The sequence below is a fragment of the Heteronotia binoei genome, chromosome 13 (genome assembly GCF_032191835.1).
Source record: "Heteronotia binoei isolate CCM8104 ecotype False Entrance Well chromosome 13, APGP_CSIRO_Hbin_v1, whole genome shotgun sequence".
In the NCBI taxonomy this organism is placed as follows: domain Eukaryota; kingdom Metazoa; phylum Chordata; class Lepidosauria; order Squamata; family Gekkonidae; genus Heteronotia; species Heteronotia binoei.
In genome coordinates, this window is record NC_083235.1 from 81,936,572 (window position 1) to 81,956,990 (window position 20,419).

The 20,419-nt window shown below is 39.0% G+C and overlaps 1 protein-coding gene across 8 annotated transcripts in view; it reads right to left on the reverse strand.

Moving 5' to 3' along the window:
- The window catches only part of ARHGAP44 (Rho GTPase activating protein 44), a 385,723-nt gene that overhangs the window by 146,849 nt on the left and 218,455 nt on the right, over window positions 1-20,419 (reverse strand). For all 8 annotated transcript variants that reach the window (XM_060252571.1, XM_060252572.1, XM_060252570.1 and 5 more), the window contains exons 10-13: window positions 6,024-6,151; window positions 5,740-5,851; window positions 4,719-4,800; window positions 3,080-3,160 (exon numbers count right to left, since the gene is read on the reverse strand). In XM_060252571.1, coding sequence (XP_060108554.1) covers window positions 3,080-3,160; window positions 4,719-4,800; window positions 5,740-5,851; window positions 6,024-6,151 — 403 coding nt within the window. The remainder of the gene's footprint in view (window positions 1-3,079; window positions 3,161-4,718; window positions 4,801-5,739; window positions 5,852-6,023; window positions 6,152-20,419) is intronic.

Genomic DNA, 20,419 nt, shown 5'->3' on the forward strand with positions numbered 1-20,419 from the left:
AAACTTCTATCATGTCACCCCTCAGTCGACGTTTCTCCAAGCTAAAGAGCCCTAAGCGTTTCAACCTTTCTTCATAGGGAAGGTGTTCATTAGCTCCCTTTACAGGTGAGCTCCGTCTCTCATGATAATATGCAGCAGCTGGGAGATTCCTGTCTTTAATTAACAGTTCAATTTTTGAGGAGAGTTTGTTGATGTTATTTTGTATTTCAGAAACTCTTTCCAAAATCAAACTCACTGTTTTCCCTGTAAGGTCTGCATACTTATTAATTGTTATTGTCTGACTTATTAATTGTTATTGTTATTGCCTTTTCTTCTCTAATGATTTGCGGTTCCGGTAGTTTTTCCCACTGTGTTTCAAAACAAACTGCATCAGGCGTATCAGACTCAGACTCCAAATCCTCATGATATTCAGCCAGGGGAGCAAAATAATTTGCGGCTGGCACGTTATAAATAACTGTGTTTTCTTTTTCAAAAAAGTTGCAAATTTTTGTCTGTTTATTTGCAGGGAGTTGTAAATCATCCCCTCCTCTTTCTGTCACCTCTCCTTTATCCTCTCTTTCTCTCCTCCTTTTAAGTGCTCCCATCCTTGGTACCATAAATCACTCTAGTTTTTCACTCTTGAGGGAGTGGATAACAGATAGCAGCTGTTTAGACAAGATAGTAACTATCGACACCAAAGCATCAAGGCAACAGCTTAAAAAGCTACTTGGCACTAACACAAACTCCTTGAGGTTTCCTTATCAGACTAAGAGCAAATTGATGAAGTTAAATGAAAGGATAAATAAAATAACAAGATAAAATATACAGTCTCACTGAGCAGTGATAAAGAAGCCGTCCACCCACCCATGAGTCCATGTAATCTTGTAATCCTGATTTTGTCAGAATGCTGAAGTAACTAAGATTTAAATAAATTTCCAATATATATTTTAGAAACTGAAGTCTGGTGTCTGGTGTCTTTGTCCCTGAGGGGTGTTCTTCCCAGAGTATCTGAATAAAGATCCCCTTTTATTATATAGGGGCAGACTCCTGTATACTTTATCTGTTAACACAGGGTATTGGTTTTTATCAGGGCGGGATTTGGCAAAGAAACCAGATATGTCCTTACTACTTACTGGATTTGATGCTGCCTTATCTTCGCTTTTATTGCCCTTGCCCAGATAGTGGAAGTTCTGATTATAGCAATGACATATGGGGTTTAGAGGGAAATCGAGGGAGGGAGCACTTGTCTTAGGCGGCCATCGTCCTCAGCGCTGAAGCCACGCCTCCTCCCCTATATTCTTCCTTCTCTTCAATGAACTGCTGTCTTAATTCCTTGAGCTATTGTTGTTGTTAGTATTATTATTTCTTCCCTCTTAACAGACCTTTGCGTCACTCTGCTTTAAATGGTTCTTAATACCTGGGGTAACTTCATTTGGATTGAACATGATTATTTCCACCTTTATCACAGTCATTATGTTTCTTCCTTTTGCTTTGGGGAGGGGGGAGTTGAACAACTATTAGGATTATTTAGTCTGCATGTAAAGGTTCTCTCTTTTTAAATGATATATTTAAATATCTCCTCCAGGTAGCCCTTTACTTACTGAGTGAGCTTCCTATTAGTATTCAGCCTTTGGAAGCAGTTTCAAATATTCAAATAACATTTTAGAAATATTCATTTCTTCCCGCAGGTTTCATTTTTTTCATATACATTTGTGTTTTCCACCAGTATTAGTGACATGATTTCCTTTCCTTTTTCTTTTCTTAGAAGCTCATAGAGTCCAGAATCTTGAGCAGCAGAAGACACTTATTTCATTTTCTTTATGCAAGTGCTAAAAGGACTGAGACGAATTCCACAATTGCTAGAGTGTTCTTAGGATTCTTATCACTGAGTCAAAGAGCCAGATTTTCTGGAGGGGGGGCAGGCTTCTGATTTTAAATGAAACATCTCCCCTTTTTATACTTTTGCTTTATAATTAATTTCTCACCTTTTGAAGGTATATGAAAAACCCCCTCTATGTCAGCTTCCTTTATTCCTCAGAGGATGTTCGGAAATTTAAACACACAGAGTTCTGAGTTTCTCAGTGTTGTGTTTTCTCTGTTTAAAAAATTAGCAACATGGCAACCTCTATATGTTGAAAACTGCTTTAAAGCTAAGTGATTAAGTGCTGGAGTGACTATAATATCTTTATTCTCTCTACAACTTCCAGCATCAATCACCAGAAACTCTATGAGGTAAGCATGGCTGGATGACCATCCTTTTGGTGGCATCAGGGTGTGTGGCCTAATATGCTAATGAGTTCCTGCTGGGTTTTTTTTTTTAAAAAAAAAATCCCTGAGGAAAGAATTCCTACTCTGAGGCCAAAGGTTCATCAGAAGGCATTGCAAAGGACCAACAGTTCTCTATCAGAGTACTCCTAGCCTGCTCTGAGCCTCTGTGGCTCAGCTTGCATTAATGCAAAGTTTGGCCTCCTGACAAAATTAATAGGGTGGCTTTAGATTTAGCAAGATTTCAGAGCCAGTATATGCTTCTCCCAGAGGCTCCTCCTGCATTCATGTTACAGAGGAGGAGGAGCAGTTAGTATTTTATTGAGCAACAGAAAAAACTCTCTGAAACCAGTCAGGCTTTTGCAACTAGAAACATCAGTACCTCTTGATAAGAAAGAGCAGGCACAAAAATGGCATATGTGATACTGAATATCTGACAGATGCTTCATAGGATTGCAGGAGCATGGCTGATATACCACATATTTTGGCAGGCCAAAGTGTTGGTTCTGCAGTCATATTTGGCACTCCCAAGACCAAGAGGTAGAACACATCTCCAATGATCTCACTGGGAATTGAAACTAATTGGCTTCAGTTACTATGCAAGGGAAAGCGGGAGAGTATCATGCAAGAACAGGGCTTCCAAACATTTTACTATGAGGTACAAACCCCTATCGGCAGCTGTGTTGACTCTCCTCTGTTGCCTAGGTTTCAACAATGCCTGCTACCAAGTATCTTGAAATGATGGCTTTTTTCCCCCCCGCAGTGTAAACCACAAAATTAAAAAATCAACAAATGCTAGATAGCAAAGATTTTCCCTTCAGCTGCATAAACCTGCCTTAGATTGTTGAAGCTGGCCTTGGGCAGTTTCTCAAGGGCATTCCACAGAGCCTGCATTCTCTTGTCTTGGTCCTGAATGCTAAAAGGCAAAAAAAAGAATTAATACGGCACAGGGTCATGAGCAGTCCTGGATTAAGGGCACTAGGGTTCCATCTGTCTGCAGGCAAAGCATCTCTTTCTCTTCTGCCTACATCAGAGGCAGCAACACAGACTCAGCTGTAAAGACAGACACAGAGGGAAGAATAGCATTTGCCTTCCATTAATTCCAGATGTGAAATCTGTCATGGTTTCGGCAGAACAGTCACTTCTGGGAAGGCTGTCAGTGCTTCATATTTCCTCTGACTGGAATGCAGCCACTGCTTACTTTTCATTCAATGTCAAAACAATCACACTGAGGGCCTGTCTACATGATCACTTAGCCTGAGTTGACAATTCCCTGATCTCATCCCAAGATATGATTTATGAACATGTTGTAGAGAAGAATGAAGTGAACTTAAAGAGCCAACAACACCTGGTAGGATTTAGGGGCTACGTTTCCTATGCCAAATCTCATGGAGAAACCTTAGGGCAAGCTTGAAAACTGGAATAAAACATCTGGTTTTACTGACAAGCAGTTATTCTGGCATGGGCACCAAACTTGAAGTGAAAAAATCCAACTATCAAAAACAAACCAACAACTATGGCCATTGTTTGAATCTGCTGAAGTGTTCTGGAAGTTGGAATAAGAAGTTAACAGATAGACCGCTGGATTCAGAGGATGTTAGTCATACTCCAATCCTACTGAAATCCCATTGATTTCAAGATGCATTATGGATTAGGGGTTTTCCATGAAAAGCAGGAGAAAGCCATAGAGAATCATTGTGACCAAATTAAACATAATTCATCTGCCTTTGAAATATGCTGTTCCCTTGTACATTCACATGAGTTGTAGGGTGGCATGTAGTTTTGAGTTTACTCACATGTTACCAAACTACCCCTGTGTATGTACTGGAAGTATTTATAGTCTACAGTACACTCATCACCCCATGGCAGATTCTAATTGATTAGTAACAATTATAAAAAACCCACATTATGTACAATCAGGGGTTGTTTTGTAGAAAAATAGGTGCTGGAGCTCATCCAGGAATTGTTATGCAGCTGCACATACTACTCAATGGACAAGGAGGTGGAACTCTCAGAAGGTGGAGGTGGAACTCTTAGAAAGGTTCAGGAGCGGTGCTCCTGTGAGCTCCCACTGAATCTGAGGCCTGTGTAAAGCCTATGAGGCTAGCAATAAAAACCTTATAAAAGTTAAAATACATTCAAGAAGTGGGGTTTCTATGGGAACATGTTCTAATATGTCAAACATGATTAAACTGCTAGCCATTTCCTGAAAAGGGATGTTGCTGCCAGCCTGTTACTAACTGGTAGTGTCATAGATACGGTAGTTAGTGTCCTTGAGTCAAAAGTTGGAGGCTTGTAGGGGGAGTCCACGAGGAGGAGTAAAAGTAGAGCTTCCTGCAACACAATCCTATGCATTTTTACCTGGAAATAAATTTGATTGGTTTTAATGGGGCTTCTTAAAATTGCCATCTTCTTTGATTTAATAGTTTTCATAGGGAAGACATCACCAAAGGAGAATTCCTAAATGAACTCACTTGGAAGCTTGAATCCATTCTTCATAGAGCTCAAATGTCATGAGTGGTTCTGGCAGCTCTCGGAGATAGGACTTCAGGGCCCCTAAGCAAGAAACACAAACCTTACACTGCCAAGGCAAAGAGAGTTTTCTACTTATTATTCAAGACAGATTTTCTTGCTGCCTTTCTATTGGTTTTGGGCAGCAGAGAACACATAGATGCTGCTGAAACACTTCTTAATCAACAGGAACCAGTAATACATATGTGCATAGAACCTACTCCACATTCAGATCACCATCTGCTTCGTCTGGAGGAAACTGTGCGTAAATGCTGTAGGGGGTTTCCACTACATTCCTCCTTGATTGGTCATATTACTACAAAATGGTGATTTTCTTCTTCTTCTTCATGAATTCTTATGCATGGCAAAAGTTGAGGTCATGATCTGTTTTAGTAATATGTAGCAGGTAACACTAAACAGGGAAGGTATTCCCTTATGCTATAGAGAACAGGTTCCATGTAAAGCACAACACAACTGTCAAGCCTCACAGTTATTGTAGGAGGGACCAGAATAGCCAGAGCACAGTCTCCAAACAGGTATGATCCCTATCCAGCTGTAAACAAAGTTTGCCCACCAGAGATGCAAAAGCCTTTTCCATCCCAATGCTAAGCCTGAAACCAGATTGAAGCAGATCTATGAGAGATGCACCATCCAGGTCTTTCTGGAGCTTGTCAGCCATGACTCACTCTATGTTCTTGCCCAGAAATGGTGTATTATGAAACTGCCTAAAAATGGCCATTACTTGACAATCCAACAATGGCTTTTTGAAACAGCCGTCTAATCACTTCCTTCTTTAAAACTTTCAGGGGAAAACCCCTCAACTAAGGAGGCATTCTTGGAATATTTCAACCTCCACAATATACAAGGATCCAAAATAAAGCAGTGGCCTTCACAATATGTACAGAGTATCTACATTGACAAATTCAAGGTACTGAAACTAACGAAAAAGTCAGTATAGTATGCCAAGACAATAATTTCCTTTACCTGCAATGGCATGAGGGTCTGCCGAGTATTCTTGAACATCTACAACACAGCAGTCAAGGGCTGCCTTAAGCTTCTTGAGCTTGGAGGCTGAGGGAGCCACCCGGAACAGGCCCTGAAACAGATGGGAGAAATCTAAGCCTTGCTTGAAAATACTCATAATTGCAGCATGGATATGGCTTACAGAATGCTGAGATGGGGTCTCCTGGGTGCCATGTTGGCTAACAGGACAGGTCTTAGCATGAACTGATAAGTCAAAGAGAGAAGACGGCTGCCTCAGTACAGACCTCCTCCTGCATGCCACATTCCAGGAGCATGGTGACACATGCCTCAATGGGGAAGGCAATCTCCCGGGCACTGACTGTTAGGTGCTCCTCCAGGAGTTTTCCAAACGAGGGCTTTTCAATCCAAGCTTCTGTGGAAAAGAGCCCAAATAAGAGGCATAAGAGAAAAGACATGGCATTGGCTTACTATTGCTAACAGCGGCCGCTGAACTTTGGAACTCTCCACCTACAGAGATTTATCTAAGTGCAGCACTGGTGACATTCTGAAGGGTGGATTAAAATTTTATACTGTTATTAAAATTATATTAAAATTATATACTCTGGCAAATGAGATATCTTCTAGTTGCTCTTGTTGACCTGTCCATCCATTATCTGATGTTGTATATTTTGTTTGTGGGTTTTATCTGTAATTTGGATATTGGATACTATAATTTGGATACTGTTTTTTTTTTTTTAATCTTTGACATTTTAGGGTTTTACAAAGAATTTGATGACATTTTGTTCACCACTTTGAAACTTCAGTACAACACAGATAAATGAATAAATGTATTAACCAATCGTATTTGGAAGAAAGGGGTTTTCAGCTTTTAAATTTTGTAACAGATTTGCAAGTTAAAAATTTCTGAAACTAGTTTCCATTTGGTTACCATGGCCCTGGTTAGTCTGCAATTTTAGATAGCACTTCATTGTTTTAGGTAATTAATTGCAACAGCTGGAAAAATTTGTCCCACTGTGAGAATACTTGATTTCTGTCATTAGATGCCTCCTTTCATTTTGGCATGGTTAAAGCCTGATCTATGCAAACTGCAAAATGCCCTAGTGATCTTCAGCAGCTCCAGACCATTTCAAGTTACTCTCAGAACCCTCCCAATGTCTGTCATGCTCTGTTATGGTATCTGCAAGCTCTAACCAACAAATGCCTATTGATGTATGATGGTTGTACTAGCTTTGATGCAGTTGCTTTAAAAAAAACAACAATTTTTCAAATATTTTATTGTAAACCAGACCATTTCAAGTTACTCTAAGAACCCTCACAGTTTCTGTCATGCTTTGTTATGGTATCTGCAAGCTCTAACTAACACATGCCTATTGATGTATCATGGTTGTACTAGCTTTGATGCAGTTGCTTTTTTTAAAAAAAAAAAAAATTCAAATATTTTATTGTAAGCTATGCTGACGATACAGAACATGTACATGAATAATCATTTAAGCAACATCCAATAGAAACTACTGAGAATATAAGCACAATAAATCTTATACTGTACAACTAGGAATCTCAATATGACAATGACTTCAAGAATAAAAATCCATTTCATGTAATCTAGATTGCTACCATTCAATCATGACATGGAAGTACTGAATGGCATCATCCCAAATCCAATGAAAATAGAGAGAGAGAGAGAAATTTTAAGTAAATAAGTAAAATACAAGTAAGACTAACACACACGCAATTTAAAGATTTATAGAGCGAATCAGTCTATAAGTTAGATTGCTTGGCAGGATATAATGAGTTGAAATATACTCCATAAATAGGAACCATTTTTCCTCAAAAGAAGTTGCTCATAGAATCATAGAGATGGAAGGGACTGCAAGGGTCATCTAGTCCAACCCCCTGCACAATGCAGGAAATTCACACATACCGCCCCCCCCCCCCCCCAAATTAACAGGATCTGCATTGCTGTCAGATAGCATTCCAGCCTCTGTTTAAAAACCTCCAAAGGAGAGCCCACCACCTCCCAAGGAAGCCTGTTCCACTGAGGAACCGCTGTAACAGTCAGGAAGTTCTTCCTAATGTTGAGCCAGAAACTCTTTTGATTTAATTTCAACCTGTTGGTTCTGGGCCTACCTTCTGGGGAAACAGAAAACAATTCTGCACCATCCTATATATGACAGCCCTTCAAATACTTGAAGATGGTGATCATATCACCTCTCATCCCTCCTCACCAGGCTAAACATGCCCAGTTCCTTCAACCGTTCTTTGTAGGAGACCAAGGTCTCCTCACCCTCACCATCTTTGTTGCCCTCCTCTGAACCCCTTCCAGCTTGTCTATATCCTTCTTAAAATGTGGTGCCCAAAACTGAACACAATACTCCAGGTGAGGTCTTACCAGAGCAGATTAAAGCAATACCATCACTTCACGTGATCGAGACACTATACTTCTGTTAATGCACCCCAATATTGCATTTGCCATTTTAGCCACCACATCACACTGTTAAATCATGTTCAGTGAAGAGTCCACTAAAGCCCCTAGATCCTTTTCACACATACTACTGCTAAGACAACTCTCCCCTATCCTATAACCATGCATGGGAATTTTTTTTACTTAAATGTAGAAGTTTACATTTATCCCTTTAAAATTCATTTTATTGGTTTCAGCCCAGTTTTCCAGCCTGTATCGCAAGTCACCAGATGGACTTGTTGCTTCCACCGAGCATGCAACTTAAAGAGGGCTGTGGCGTTGCAGTTGCAGAGCTTTCTGGATGATGCTTCCACCTTAGATCCTTTTCAGTCTGGCTTCCACCCAGGCCACGGGATGGAGACAGTGTTGGTCGCCCTCATGGATGATCTCCGGCGACATCTGAATCGAGGCAGTGTGGCGGTATTGCTTTTGCTAGACCTATCAGCAGCGTTCTATATGGTTGATCACCGGCTGCTGACCTGCCGCCTCGCCGATGCAGGGATTCAGGGGTTAGCCTTACAGTGGCTTTCCTCTTTCCTTGAAGGTCAGGGACAAAGGGTGGCGATTGGGGGAGAGCTGTCTCAGAGGCACACACTTAATTGTGGGGTGCCCCAGGGGGTGGTTCTCTCTCCAATGTTATTTAACATTGCGCCCCCTTGCCTAGATTGCCCGGGAACATGGGCTGGGTTGTCACCAGTATGCTGATGACACCCAGCTCTATCTATTGATGGGTGGCCGGGCTGCTGACGTCCCTGTAGATCTGGACCAGGCATTGCAAGCTGTGGCTGATTGGATCAAGCTGAGCAGGTTGAAATTGAATCCAGCGAAGAAAGAGGTCCTTTGCCTAGGTCGCAGCAGTCCAGAAGGAGGGATCCCCCTTCCAGTTTTTGACAGGGTGCCACTGGTACCAGTGCACAAAGTCAGGAGCTTGGGAGTGCTACTTGACAATGGAGGCCCAGATAGCTGCCACTGCCAAGTCTGCCTTTTTTCATCTTAGACGGGCGAGGCAGCTGGCCCCCTTCTTGGAACGAGGCAACCAGGCAACAGTGATCCATGCGACGGTCACCTCGAGATTGGATTACTGTAATGCCCTCTACATTGTGCTGCCCCTGTACTGAACTCGGAAACTGCAGCTAGTGCAGAACGCAGCAGCCAGGCTACTAGTGGGACTACCTCGGTGGGAACATGTGCGGCCTAGGCTGCGGGAACTGCACTGGCTGCCAATCATATACCGGGTTTGTTACAAGGTGCTGGTTATCACCTTTAAAGCCCTATATGGCCGAAGACCTGCCTACCTTAGGGATTGCCTCTCTCCATATGTTCCCCTAAGGAGGCCAAACTTAAAACAACCAGGGAGCAGGCCTTCTCCATAAAAGCACCCCAATGGTGGAATCAGCTGCCGGAAGAGGTGCAGGCCCTACGGGATCTTAATCAGGGCCTGCAAAACTGCTCTCTTCCAATTAGCCTTTTAAGATGGAACCAGAACTAATATTACGCTGTCTTGGACAAACAGAGATTGTAGCACCATTGTATTGTTTTAGCTTATTTTTAATATTAATTTATATATTGTATTTATACCGTTGTTGATTGATTTTATTATCTGTTTATTGTTATACCGTGATATTATATCATGCTTTGTAAGCTGCCCTGAGCCTGCCTTGGTGGGGAGGGTGGGGTATAAATAAAAACTTATTATTATATTATTAAGTTAGTAGCCCTGCTGAAGGAAAAGATTCAGAGACTGGAGGCATGATTGTCCACACTACAGTGTATAAAGGAAGGTGATGATTTTCTTGACAGAACCCATGAAGTGCTCTTGAAAGGACAAGAGGAAGAGGAAGCAATGTCTCAGCAAATGGAAGAGAACCCAACACAGGAGGGTTTGTGGAAAAATGTAATTCGAAGGAGTAGGAAAATCAGGAGATGTTCTGAGCCTCTGCTGCTCAGCAATCGGTTCCAGGATCTTCCCACAGAAACTGATTCTGAACCACTGAAACAAGGTCTACATCCCCAGCTTCCACTTGAAAAAAGTTTCTCAGGATCCTGTGGATAAGAAGCCTGGAGGATCTGCTCCCCAATACAGGAAGAGGAGGGTGGTGGTAATTTAAGACTACTTACTAAGGATGTGACAAAAAGGATTGGAAGATTGATCAAGAACATGCATTATTATCCTTTCCTGCTGATCCATGAAGGAACAAATGATACTGCCTGTCACAGCCTTGAACACATTAAAAGAGACTATGCAGTTCTGGGTCAGAGCACAGGTTATGTTTTCGTCAGTTCTTCCCGTTGAAGATCATGGCTTAGGACGAGAAAGAAGAATACTTCAAATAAACGACTGGTTACATCGATGATATCAAGAAAGATTCAGATTTCTGGACCATGGCTTATGCTTTCAAGATGGTGGTCTTCTATCGGGAGATGGTTTGCACCTTACAAAGCTGGGGAAAAGGGTGTTTGGTAACAACATTGCTAACCTAATAAGGAGGGCTTTAAACTAAATTGTATGGGGAACAAGACAATTCAAAGCCTTGTAGGATGCAAGTAACTGGAGATAAGAACACTAAAGATTTGCAGAGTGGTGCATATGCTAGGTAACATTAAAATGCAGGTATGTACAGAAACTTAAACCCTCAGGATGCATAAAACATGGGTTCTGATGTCTCTAAACTAATGCACAGAGTATGGGAAACAAACAAGAGGAACTGGAAGTACTAATACAGGAAGGAGACTATGACATAATAGGCCGTATTTAAACTTTGTGAGATGACACTCACAATTGGAATATTAAGATTCTGGGGTACAACTTATTTAAAAGTGACAGACAAATAAGAAAGGGTGGAGGTGTAGCATTATATGTGAAGGAGGTATATACTTGTGAGGGAATACATGAATCTGAGCATGGCAGCTCAGATGGGAATCTCGGTAAAAATAAAAGGAGTAAGAAATAACAGTGATATTATTGGGGGGGGGGTCCTGTACAGACCACCAAGCCAGGCAGAAGACTTGGAAGAGATACTCCTACAACAGATTGCAAAGCTCTCCAAGTGAAGGGACACAGTGATCATGGGAGAGTTCAATTACTTGGACATCTGTTGGAAGTCCAACTCTGCTAAAAACAAAAGGTCAAATAAATTCCTGACCTGCCTTGCTGACAACTTCCTTTCCCAGAAAGTGGAGAAGAAAACAAGGGGATCTGCTATTCTGGACTTGATTCTCACCAACAAGGAAGAACTTGTTGATGTGGTGGAAATTGTGGGCACCCTGGGAAGTAGTGACCATGTGATTTTGGAATTTACAGTCTTAGAGAAGGGGAAAGCTGTATAGTCAGATGTATAGGTTGGACTTCAGAAAGGTAAACTTTGACAAACTTAGAACTATGTTGGGTAAAATCCCATGGTCAGAAATACTTAAGAAGAAGGGGGTTCAAGAGGGGTGGGAGTTTCTTCAAAATGAAATATTGAAAGCACCATCATAGACAATTCCTATAAGAAGAAAAAATGGGAGAAGCCTAAAGAAGCTGAGGTGGCTTCATAAACAGCTCTCTGAAGACTTGAGAAATAAAAAAGACTCCTTTAGGAATTGGAAGGAGGGCCTTATAACCAAGGATGAATATAAATGAAAAACCAGTGTTTGTAGAGAAAGAGTTAGAAAAGCTAAAGCTCAGTATGAGCTTAGGTTAGCCTAAGATGAACCCAAATGAACCACGGAGATATCCGACAAGACAGCAGACCCAAAAAGATAAAAAGGATAGTGATAAGCAAAACCCATAATGGCTTCAATAGTCTCTATTAATGTGAATGGACTCTACTCTCCTGCCAAAAGGAGGAAGACTTTCTGATATTTGATAAAAATGGGAATGGACATAATTTGTTTGCAAGAACCCCATATTCTAACTAAAGACCAACATCTTCTGAAAAATAAAAAAGGTAGCTTATTCACAGCAACAGATATGAATAAAAAGAAAAGAGGAGTGGCAATATATATTAAGGATAAATTCAACCCACAATTGCAGTATGCCTCTGAAGATGGAAGAATTCTATTAGTGGAGATCACAGTAGACAAAAAAAATTCTACTGGCAAATATTTATGCCCCAAATGATCAACAAGAGAAATTCTTTCAAGACTTACGTCAAGACTTAACTATCAAATTTGGAATATGTAGAATATTGTTTAATAGGAGACTTTAATGCAGTTTCTGATAGACAAATGAACAAAAAAACGCATAAACAGACTAAAAGCAAAAGTCCCCAATTGCCAGTAAGTTTTTGGAAACTAGCAGAAGAATTGGATTTGGTTGATGTATGGAGAACAAGATACCCAAATTCCAAAGATTTCACCTACTATTCCCCTAGCCACCAAACGTGGTCAAGAATTGGTATGTGCTGGCTTTCTACAAATCTGGTCAAAGATCTAGTTGAGACAGAAATTCAAACAAGAGTTATCTCAGACCATAGTCCTGTAATGATAAAGTTTAAAGGAACACCAATGAGAAGATTATGGAGGTTAAATACCTCAATTCTGAAAGATAAAGACTTTCTTAAAGAATTTAAGGTTGAAATGGAATCCTTCTTCAAACAGAACATAACGCAAGATGTAAAGATGTAAATAGTTTGGGATACTGCTAAAGCTTATTTCAGGGGCCTTGCAATTAGATATGATATCAAGAAAAAATTAATGTTACAAGCTGGAGAAGCTGAAAAGAATTTAAAAAAACAAGACAGGAATTCCAAAATAAGGTGAAAAAAATACATCAATTGTACTTGTTACTTACGGAGGAGATGAAGATAAAATTGAGGTATGCTAGACAAAAAATTTTTGAGCATACCAACAAGCCTGGAAGATGGTTGGCCTATAGGATGAGAAAAGAAAAGGCCAAAAAAATAATTTCGGTCCTGAAAGGTGAGAATAATAAAGAGAAAGCACAAAAACAAGAGATATGTCAAATCGTGGAACAATTCTATAAAAAATTATATGAAGATAAGCAAGTCCACAAAACAGATCTAGAAGATTACATTAAACAAAATAATCTTAACAAATTTACAGAGGAACAGCAAAAAAATTTAAGTGAACTGATAACAATAAGAAAACTTGGAGACGTAATGGCATCCCAAAAAAATGGCAAAGCCCCGGGCCCAGATGGACTGCCTGCTTATGAGGAGTCTTTACTGTTATCATTTAAGCGTCTCATTGAAAAGATTCAAGATGAAGGCCAAATACCAGCTTTACGGCAAGAAGCTACAATATCTTTAATTCCAAAAGAAGATGCAGATTTGAAAGATATTAAAAATTATCATCCAATCTCTCTTTTAAATGTGAACTATAAAATTTTTGCTGCAATATTGGCACAAAGTTCTGCAGTCTACAATACACCAAGATCAGGCAGGGTTCCTTCCTAGAAGATACTTGAAAGACAATGTTAGAACAGTTTGTAATATTTTGGAATATTATGAAACTCATCCAGAGAAACAACTGGCTTGAATCTGCATGGATGCTGAGAAGGCCTTCAATAATGTTCATTGGCAATTTATATTACAGCAACTGAAAGGTATGGAATGTGGTGAAAATTTCTCGAGGGCAGTAGAAGCAATATACTCTTTTCAAAGAGCAAGGGTGACAGTGAACGATGAATTAACAGATGCAATTAATATTTTAAAAGGTACAAGACAAGGCTGTCCACTTTTACCACTACTTTTTATTTTATCTCTAGAGATATTGAACAACCAGATAAGAGAAGATATAAGTATCAAGGGAGCAGTGATAAAAGGTGAACAATACAAATTGAGAGATTTCGCAGACAATCTAGTTTTTATATTAGAGCAACCAATAGAGTCAATAGACTGTCTTATAAACAAGATTACACAATTTGGTCACTGGGCAGGACTGAAGATCAATTACCACAAAACAAAATTTTTGACAAAGAATATGATAGAACAAATCCAATCTCTTCAGCAAAAAATCAGGGGTTTTTTATGAGAAAATAATCAAATATCTAGGTGTACTTATCTCAAATACGTGTAGCAATCTAAAAATGGACAATTATGATAAACTACTCAAAGAAATTTAAAAAGGTTTGGAAACATGGCATGACTTGAACTTATCCTTAATGGGAAGAATAGCCTTAATAAAGATGAATATCCTTCCAAGATTATTATTTTTGTACCAAACTATTCCAGTATTTCTAAATAGTGGTTTTTTTCAAGAACTGAATAAGATGGTCTCCAAATATGTTTGGCAAGGCAAAAAACCTAGAATCAAACTAAAGACACTGCAAAACTCCAAATTAAGAGTGGGTATGGGCCTTCCAGACTGGCAATTGTATTATAAAGCTTCTGTGCTTTTGTGGGTGAAAGACTGGATATTACTGAATGACAAGAGACAATTGTTGCTAGAGGGACATGATCTTACTATGTGGTGGTATCGAAGAACATTCCTATTTTAAGAACCATTGGTTTCAAAAATCTTTGTATCATACGTGGTCATGGTTAAAAATGAGAATTTATCAAAAAGTGGAAGCATTTACTCATCCAAATCTTCTAAAACCAAATAAAAACTATAGATATGAGGACTTGTTGAGAAAAGATAATCATTTGAAAACTAGAGAAGAGCTGGAAAATATGGACATTAAAATGAACTGGTGGTTGAGGATGCAAGTTGAATCTAGGTATGTCAAAGATAAGATGACAGGTTTCGACACAGAACAATATCCATTTGACAAAATACTTTTAGGCCCTCAAGAAAAGCTAATTTCTAAATTATATGCATATCTATTACAGATGAAGACGCAAGACAAAGTTGTAAAAGATTGTATAGTTCAATGGGCGAAAAACTTTGGTAACAACATTACATTAGAAGAATGCGAGAGATTGTGGAAGTTCAATGTTAAATTAACTAGGTAAGTAACTTTTAAAGAAAACTTGTATAAGATATTTTATAGATGGTACTTGACTCCACAGAAATTGTGTAAGATCTATACCAATATGTCTGACAAATGTTGGAAGTGTACTAAACAGGTTGGTTCCTTTTATCATATGTGGTGGACATGTGAGACGGTGAAGAACTACTGGATGAACTATTACATGAACTATTCATGAACTATTACAGAAAATTATGAAGACACAGATTCAATTCAAAACAGAATTGTTTTTATTGATATATTTCCTGAGGACTATTCCAAAGAAATGAGACATTTGTTGGCACATATCAATACAGCAGCCAGGATTCTCTTGGCGCAGAAATGAAAATCTCAGGAGATTCCCACGAGAATGGATTTGGAGGGAAAAATCCTGGAAACAGCAGAGCTGGATTTTTTGTCCCAGCTGTTGGCTGGGAAATCAAAGGAAGAAGCAAGAAAATATTGGATGAAATTCTATGCCTGGCTAGACACTCAAGACTCTTAAGATTCTCTGGTGTTAACTCATATCGCCTTTTTCCCTGCATTTTGTATCACAAGATTGCCTTTATTGGAATTGTCAATTTTATTAGACACTTAAAAAAAAAAAGATTTGTAACTTAAAATATTAAAATGTTGCAGATGAAGACATTTTTGAAAGTATTTTTTATAGCTGTGAACTTGCATCTCTTTTTTTCCTGTACTCTGTAACACAAAACTCCCTTTATTGGAATTGTCAAATTCAATAGACATTTTAACAAAAAGATTTATAACATAACATATCAAAATGTTGATGGTGCATAGTTTAGAGACAATAATATGTGACAATTTATGTATTTTAAGAAAGTATTGCAGATGTAGACTTATATTCTTTGAAAGTATTTCTTATGCAGAATAAGACTAATATGTACTCCTATCCTTTCTTATTCCCTATTCCTAATTCCTTGAAATTAATAAAACTTTTTAAAAATTGGTTAGCCACAGATGCTAAAATCAACAAAAAAGGGTTCTTTTCTTATTTTCAGAGTAAGAAAAAAGGGCAAAGGTATGGAGGGCATTGTGAGGTTAGGAAAGTGAAATTGTAACAGGTGATGAAGAGAGGGCAGAATTGCTCAATTCCTACTTTTCCTCAGTCTTCTCTTCTGAGGGAAACAGTGCTCAACATTGCAAAAACAAAACACATAATGAAGGTATGGAGTTACAACCTAGGATCAGCATAGGGGTACTACATAAACACCTAGTTTCTTTAAATGAAACAGAGTCCTCAGGGCCAGATGAACTGCATCCAAGAGTACTAAAAGAGCTTGCAGATGTAATTTTTGAGCCTCTGACCATTATTTTTGAGAATTCTTGGAGAACAGGTGAGGTGCAGGAAGATTGGAGTTGGGCAAATGTCCCCATCTTCAAGAAGGGGGAAAAGGAGGATATGGGTAATTATCGACCCGTCAGCTTGACATCTATACTTACAAAAGTTTTAGAAAAAATCATCAAACAGTCAGTCCTGGAACATTTAGAAAGGATGGCTGTGATTACTAAGAGCCAGCATGGCTTTTTCAAGAACAAGTCATGTCAGAGTAACCTGTTCTTTTTTTTTTTTTGAGGAAGTGACTACCTTTATGGATCAAGGGAATGCTGTAGACATCATTTATCTTGATTTCAGTAAGGCTTTTGATAAGGTTCCACATACTATCTTTGTTGACAAGTTGATAAAATGTGATTTGGATCCTGTTACCATTAGATGGATCTGTAATTAGTTGAGAGATCGAACCCAGAGTGCTTGTGAATGGTTCCTCATCCTCTTGGAGAGGAGTGACAAGTGGAGTGCCTCAAGGATCTGTCCTGGGGCCTGTTTTTTCCAACATCTTTATAAATGATTTGGATGAAGGACTATAGGGAATGTTTATGAAATTTGCAGATGATATTAAATTGGGAGGGGTTGCTAACACAGTGGAAGATAGAAACAAGATACAGGATGATCTTGACAGTCTGGAAAACTGGGATGAAACTCATAACATTAATTTTAACATGGAGAAATGCAAGGTTCTGCATTTAGGTAGGAAAAATCCAATGCGTTATAGGATGAGGGAGACTTGTCTTGGCAGTAGTATGTTTGAATAGGAACTACAGGTCTTAGTGGACCATAAGCTGAACATGGATCAACAGTGTGATGCGGTGGCTAAAAAGGCAAATGCAGTATTGGGCTGTATTAACAGATGTATAGAGTCTAGATGACGTGAAATGATGGTATCGCTTTACTCCGCTCTGTTAAGACCTCACCTGGAGTATTGTGTTCAGTTTGTGGCACCACATTTTAAGAAGAATATAGACAAGCTGGAACGGGTCCAGAGGAGGGCGACGAAGATGGTGATGCTGGAGACCAAGTCCTATGAGGAAAAATTGAAGGAGCTGGGGATGTTTAGCCTGGAGAGGCGGCGGCTGAGAGGTGATATAATCACCATCTTAGAATCATAGAGTTGGAAGGGACCTCTAGGGTCATCTAGTCCAATCCCCTGCACAATGCAGGAAACTCACAAACACCTCCCCTCTAAATTCACAGGATCTTCAAGTATCTGAATTGCTGTCATATAGAGGATGGTGCAGAATTGTTTTCTGTGGCCCCAGAAGGTAGGCCCAGAACCAATGGGTTGAAATTACATCAAGAGTTTCCAGCTCAACATTAGGAAGAACTTCCTGACAGAGGTTCCTCAGTGGAACAGGCTTCCTCGGGAACTGAACATAAGCTGGCTATGCTTGTCGCCGCCACCATCTCCTGTGGCAGTGAATTCCACATGTTAATCACCCTTTGGGTGAAGAAGTACTTCCTTTTTTTTTTTTTTTTTTACAAGGATAATAAATCTTTTATTGCACCCAAGTGAAAAACAAAGACATTTGAAACATACAATACATATACAAAACATATATCTCACAATCAAATCATCATATTCAATCTCCCTCCACCTCACATACATCCTCCCATACATCCCGGGAGTGAACAGAGAATAACTTTATATATTTCTATTAATCCAACAATAGGCCTTTACTTTTAACCCAACAATATATCGGTTCCCAACTCTCTTTACATTTTTGTATATTGCCATCCCGTAACCTTGTAGTCATTAAGTCTAGTTCCGCAGCTTCGGTAAGTTGAACAATAAATTCTTCCCTGGAAGGTATTTTTGGTAACTTCCAGTATTTTGCATATAATACTCTTGCCACAGTAACAATATACATTAAGACCTTAATTATTTTAGGCGGGAAGGTCTCTCTGCAAATATTCAAAAGATATAGTTCTGGGGAGTGGTGCAGTTTAATTTTCAAAATTTTCTGGGTCCAAGTACTAATTAAAGCCCAATACTTTTTAGCGTATTCACATTTCCACCAGACGTGGAACATTGACCCTTTAGTCTTTTTGCACTTCCAACATTTATTAGAATAACTAGGGTAAGCTTTAGCCAATCAGTCTGGAGTTAAGTACCAGCGATAGATCATTTTATAAAGATTTTCTTTATACAAAGCTGGCTTTATTAGTTTTGCATTTCTTTTCCATAGTTTCTCCCAATCTTCTAGATCAATACTAAAGCCAAAATCTCTCAACCATTTTACCCAAGATTCTTTCACCACTTCTCCTTGCATTTTTTCCTTAAGCAACCACTCATAAATTTTGGAAATTAATTTCTGGTCTGTCTGGATAATTTGGTCGAGATCATTTAGTTTCTTAGAAAAGCCAAATTCTTTATCTTTTTGGTATCTTGATTTTATTTGACACTTCAGCCACCAGTCCAATTGGTCCATTTCTTCTGTTCGCAAGTTATTTTGCCTATCTAGTAAATTTTGGTAACTTAAATTATTCCAGTTATAAAGATTCGGGTGGGTGTAGGCCTCTACCGGTGATAACCACAATGGGGTGTACGAATAGAACTTTCTAATCTCCATCCAAGCTCTATAAAGAGATCGTCTTATCTCGTGTCTCCAAAAAGAACTATTTTGTGGAGGATTTTGGTGCCAGAGATACCCATGCCATCCTCTCTCCAGACCTGCCCCCTCTATCACCAATATTCTTTTATTTTTTAATGCAAACCAGTCTATTAGCCAAACTATTCGGCAAGCCATATGGTACAGATTCCATTCTGGTAGTGTAAGCCCACCTCTAAGTTTGCTATCCTGGAGTACCTTGAGCCTGATTCTAGGCTTTTTATTCTGCCAGATAAATGATGAAGTTATTTTATTAATCTGCTGGAAGAAAAGCTTTGGAAGCAAGATAGGGATCATCTGAAAGAAAAATAATATTCTTGGCAATACGTTCATTTTAATGGTTGCGATCCTGCCCAGAAGTGAGATATGCAGATCTTTCCATCTGCATAAGTCTTGTTGTATATCTTTTACTAATTTCTCATAATTGTTTCGATATAAGTCTTTCAGATCATTGGTCATTTGAATTTCTAAATATCTTACTTTTTTCCCATATACAAATTCCGATTGAGTTTCAAATTGACTAATTTGTTCTTTGTCCATATTTTTAGTAAAAAATTTCGTCTTCTGGACATTAATCTTAAGTCCCGCTACTTGTCCATATTGTTTAAATGTTTCTTTCAGATGCACAATAGATGAATTAGGATCCTCTAAGACACACAATAGATCATCTGCAAAAGCTTGAATCTTCAACTCCTCTCCCTTGATTTTAGTGCCTCTTATTCCGTCTTCGTCTCTTATTCTTTGCAGCAAGGGTTCTAAAGTTAAAACAAATAGGAGAGGGGATAAGGGGCATCCCTGTCTTGTGCCTTGTGCTATTTCGATCAGGTCCGATTTAGTGTTATTAAAATTAATCTTGGCATTTTGTTCAGTATAGATAGTTTCCACCAAGTTACAAAAATTTTCTCCACAACCCACTGCTTTCAATGATCTCAAGATGAAATTCCAGTTCACATTGTCGAAGGCTTTCTCCGCATCGACAAATATAAACGCTACCTGCTTCTCTGGGTGCTCTTTATAAAATTCAATAGCGTTTCATAAGAATCTTAAGTTTTGCCTCATTTGTCTACCTGGAATGAAACCTGTTTGGTCTTCATGGACAATAGTACCGATAACCTTTTTGAGTCTGTTTGCCAACACGGTAGCGAAGATCTTGTAATCAGCATTCAACAAAGAAATAGGTCTATAATTTCTCACTTCTGCTGTATCTGTACCTTCCTTGTATATTAACGAAATCAGCGCCTCCTTCCAAGATACTGGGACTCTATGATGCTTTTGCGTGTCTTCAATTACATTTTTATACGGAATGAGCAGTTCTTCTCCAAATGCCTTATAAAGTTCAATTGGGAGTCCATCAG